This window comes from Eurytemora carolleeae, unplaced genomic scaffold (genome assembly GCF_000591075.1).
Source record: "Eurytemora carolleeae unplaced genomic scaffold, Eaff_2.0 scaffold723, whole genome shotgun sequence".
NCBI classification, from domain to species: Eukaryota; Metazoa; Arthropoda; class Copepoda; order Calanoida; family Temoridae; genus Eurytemora; species Eurytemora carolleeae.
In genome coordinates, this window is record NW_019396747.1 from 319,997 (window position 1) to 323,363 (window position 3,367).

The 3,367-nt window shown below is 34.3% G+C and overlaps 1 protein-coding gene across 3 annotated transcripts; it reads right to left on the reverse strand.

Annotated features, from left to right (window-relative positions):
• Positions 1-34: 34 nt before the first annotated feature.
• On the reverse strand, positions 35-1,003 carry LOC111708147 (chromatin modification-related protein eaf-1). Of its 3 annotated transcripts, XM_023481430.1 has the most exons (3): positions 704-1,003; positions 539-634; positions 35-496 (listed from the first exon to the last, which is right to left on the reverse strand). In XM_023481430.1, exons 1-3 carry the CDS (start codon positions 956-958, stop codon positions 182-184), a joined length of 666 nt encoding a protein of 221 aa, XP_023337198.1. In that variant the 5' UTR covers positions 959-1,003; the 3' UTR covers positions 35-181. The 3 variants fall into 3 exon arrangements, with proteins under 3 accessions (XP_023337198.1, XP_023337199.1, XP_023337197.1); XM_023481431.1 differs by having other exon boundaries at positions 35-634; positions 752-1,003; XM_023481429.1 differs by having other exon boundaries at positions 35-634.
• Between the last annotated feature and the right edge of the window lie 2,364 nt (positions 1,004-3,367).

Genomic DNA, 3,367 nt, shown 5'->3' on the forward strand with positions numbered 1-3,367 from the left:
CTAACAATCCTCCAAATTAATAAAACACATAAGATTATTATTATTAGATAAAAATATTTATTTGTATAAATATCTCCTAGTTAAATGCTACAACAATTTTAAGATCAACATAGTTTAATAGAGAACTTGAAATGTCGTTTTGAAGTTCCCCCAGTTTAAAACTGAGCGCTAAACGATTGAGTTAAAGATCAGCCAATTGAGCTAAAGCTTGCTGGGCTTTTGACAACTGAGCCTGTGCCTGTTGATACTGAGCTTCAATTTGTTGTGACTGCTGCGCCTGAGCCTGCTGGAGAGGAGCCTGAGCCTGCTGGAGAGGAGCCTGAGCCTGCTGGAGAGGAGCCTGAGCTTGCTGAAGAGGAGCCTGGGCCTGCTGGAGGGGAGCCTGAGCCTGCTGGAGAGGAGCCTGAGCCTGCTGGAGAGGAGCCTGAGCCTGCTGAAGAGGAGCCTGAGCCTGCTGATAAGCTGGGGCTTGCTGGTATGGAGCTTGAGATTGAGCCTGCTGATTATAAGCTGGGGCTTTCTGGTATGGAGCTTGAGCCTGCTGGTAATAAGCTGGGGCTTGCTGGTATGGTGCTTGAGCTTGAGCCTGCTGTGAATAAGCTTGGGCTTGCTGGTATGGAGCTTGAGCTTGAGCCTGCTGTGAATAAGCTTGGGCTTGCTGGTATGGAGCTTGAGCTTGCTGGTATGGAGCTTGAGCTCGAGCCTGCTGTGAATAAGCTTGGGCTTGCTGGTACGGAGCTTGAGCTTGAGCCTGCTGTGAATAAGCTTGGGCATACTGGTACGGAGCTTGAGCATACTGAGCTTGTGCCAACTGATTGTAAGCATTTGCCTGTTTAAAAGGGCCAAACTTACTGTAAGCTTGTGCCTGCTGAAAAGGAGGCTGAGCCATTTGATTAAAAGATTGTGCTTGCTGGTATTCATCCAGACTTAGCCCGAGGTTTGAAATTAAATTTGACATTTTGATTGACACGTCCGTCTTCCTTGATTGCTTTTATAAAACTAATTGTGTTGTGGATTTTAAAACTTTTGCGGATTTTTTCTTTGAGTTTAGAGCATTTTCATCATCAGCTCAAATCAAGATTTCAATAGAAAAGAGAAAATGTTTAAATTATAATCAAAACATAAAAGAGACCCAATTAGTCTTTTTATCAATGATGTAATACGTTTTTTTTCACCAGTGTCATAATACATTTAATTTTATATTTTATAATTTTTTGGTTTTTTCAAGTATGAAGTGTGAAATTGAATTTTAAGAAGATAATCTTCTGCAAAAGCCTGTACTTGTATTTTTGTGTAGAGTATATTAGGCATTACTCTTGAACGCTTGAACTTGATATCCACTGTTATCACTTTTAAATTATTAATTGCAGGATATAACCACCATGGGATATGAAAAAAACTAACTATATTTAATCAAGAGATGAAATAACTTCTCATCCTCAGATTTGATTAAAATACATGGTACAAAGTTATTAACCAATTATAAAATCAAGAAAAGTACGGATGTCTCTATGATAGGACTATAAATATATTATGAACACAGTGCAGTGTTAGATCAAAACAATAGTTAGGGCCTCTTTTGTAGCATATATAATATTTTATAATCCAAAAGATTTATTGACGGAAAGGTTCTATTAGAGCGAAAAGATAAAACAACCCTTTGTTTGGATCAATTAGAATTGAGTCGTTGAAACAAACTCAAATTTTTGTATCCATATATATGTGCAACCTGATATTTTGTAAAACCTTAGAAATGCAAATTTGAATTCTTCTATCTCGCAGATTTATAGTTTTAAAATTTTAAAGTGTACGATCGATACATGTGGCAGAGATATAGGGATTCAAAAATTAGTGTTTGGGGCAAAGACTCCATTCCAATTCATGATTTTAATCATGGATTTCCTTAAAAATAATATGTTTCAATTTTTCTAAAACTCTTTTTTTCAGAACCCTATGTGTACTCTCCCTTTAAACCTATCACAATAAAACTGCTCTTGTTACCTTCAACTATTCAGGTTAGAAAATGTTTTAAAAAATATATCTTAATATTTTTCTTCAATGATTTTCTTCTTTTAAAGAATGTGTGTTTCTTTACGAAATGTTTATGCATGATGCATAATACAATTATCTACATGTGTCTCTTTTAAAACTTTCCGAATCTGACGAGGGAGGGAACCCCCGGACGCCATGAGCATCCGCCATGCAGACACGAGCCTCCCATATTTGCTAGACAGACCGAGCCTCCACCTTGTAGTAAGAGCCTCTGCTATGCAGTAAACTTTCCTCCGCTATACAGAACAGCTTCCTTATAATTCTTGGTTTTAACATGTAATAAAGATTTTTTCAACATAGTGGCAAAAGAATTATACTTAAGATTAATGTTGTTTATAGATTGTCATGATTTGTATCTTATCATACTCTGATAAAATTTCCAAAACAAGGCATTGCTTAAATCAAAGATTTTAAAATATAAAATAAAATTAATTTCCAAATTTTTTCTCGAAATGTTTTCCCTTTTGCGTAAAAAAGTTTTAATTCTTGTGATCTTTGATGAACTTTTTATGCCACTATGTCGAAAGAAATACAAAAATTATTTACTTAATGTAAAAATACTTAATGTAAAAACCAAGAGTTTTAAGAAAACTATGTTGTATAGCAGAGGCGCGTTTGCTCTATACCGGAGTCTTTTACTGTTTCCATGATTAGTACGAAACTGATGAAACTTTTAATGTAAAATTTTTAATCCTGACCATATCCTCCATTGTGTCTGAAACAGAAATGCGCAAGTCACTTTTAAGTCGCTTGATATTAAGTCTACAATCCCAAAAAGCATTTTTTTTCATAATATTTTTATTTAAGTTTATAGATGAGCCCTTGGCCTACTGGACAGTGGCGTATACTGATGTAGCAAAATATTTTACACCTAATATGGTTTCTTTAGCAGGAGTATTCATTGCTCTTATTCCGAATTTATTCCTCTTATTATTAAATTCTTTTTATTCCGAATTTATTCCTCTTATTATTAAATTCTTTTTTCCGAATTTATTTATCTTATTATTAAATTCTTTTTATTCCAAATTTATTCCTCTTATTATCAAATTCTTTTTATTCCGAATTTATTCCTCTTATTATCAAATTCTTTTTATTCCGAATTTATTCCTCTTAATTCGAATTCTCCTTATTCCGCATCTTCACAATCTGAATATATTTATTTTATTCGGAAAAATGCTTTCCTTTTTTCCAAATTTTTCTTATTTCGAATTTTCCGATTGAGAAAATATTTCTCCTGATTCCGAAAATGTTTCTGCACAATCGGAATATATTTCTCTAAATTCCGAATGTATTCCTTTCATTCCGAAACAGATTC

Coding starts and splice junctions, on each gene's coding strand:
- LOC111708147 (XM_023481429.1), bottom strand. CDS start 958: ATGTCAAATTTAATTTCAAACCTCGGGCTAAGTCTGGATGAATACCAG. Junction 635..703: donor CCCAAGCTTATTCACAGCAG/GCTCGAGCTCAA, acceptor TATTCACAGCAG/GCTCAAGCTCAAGCTCCATA.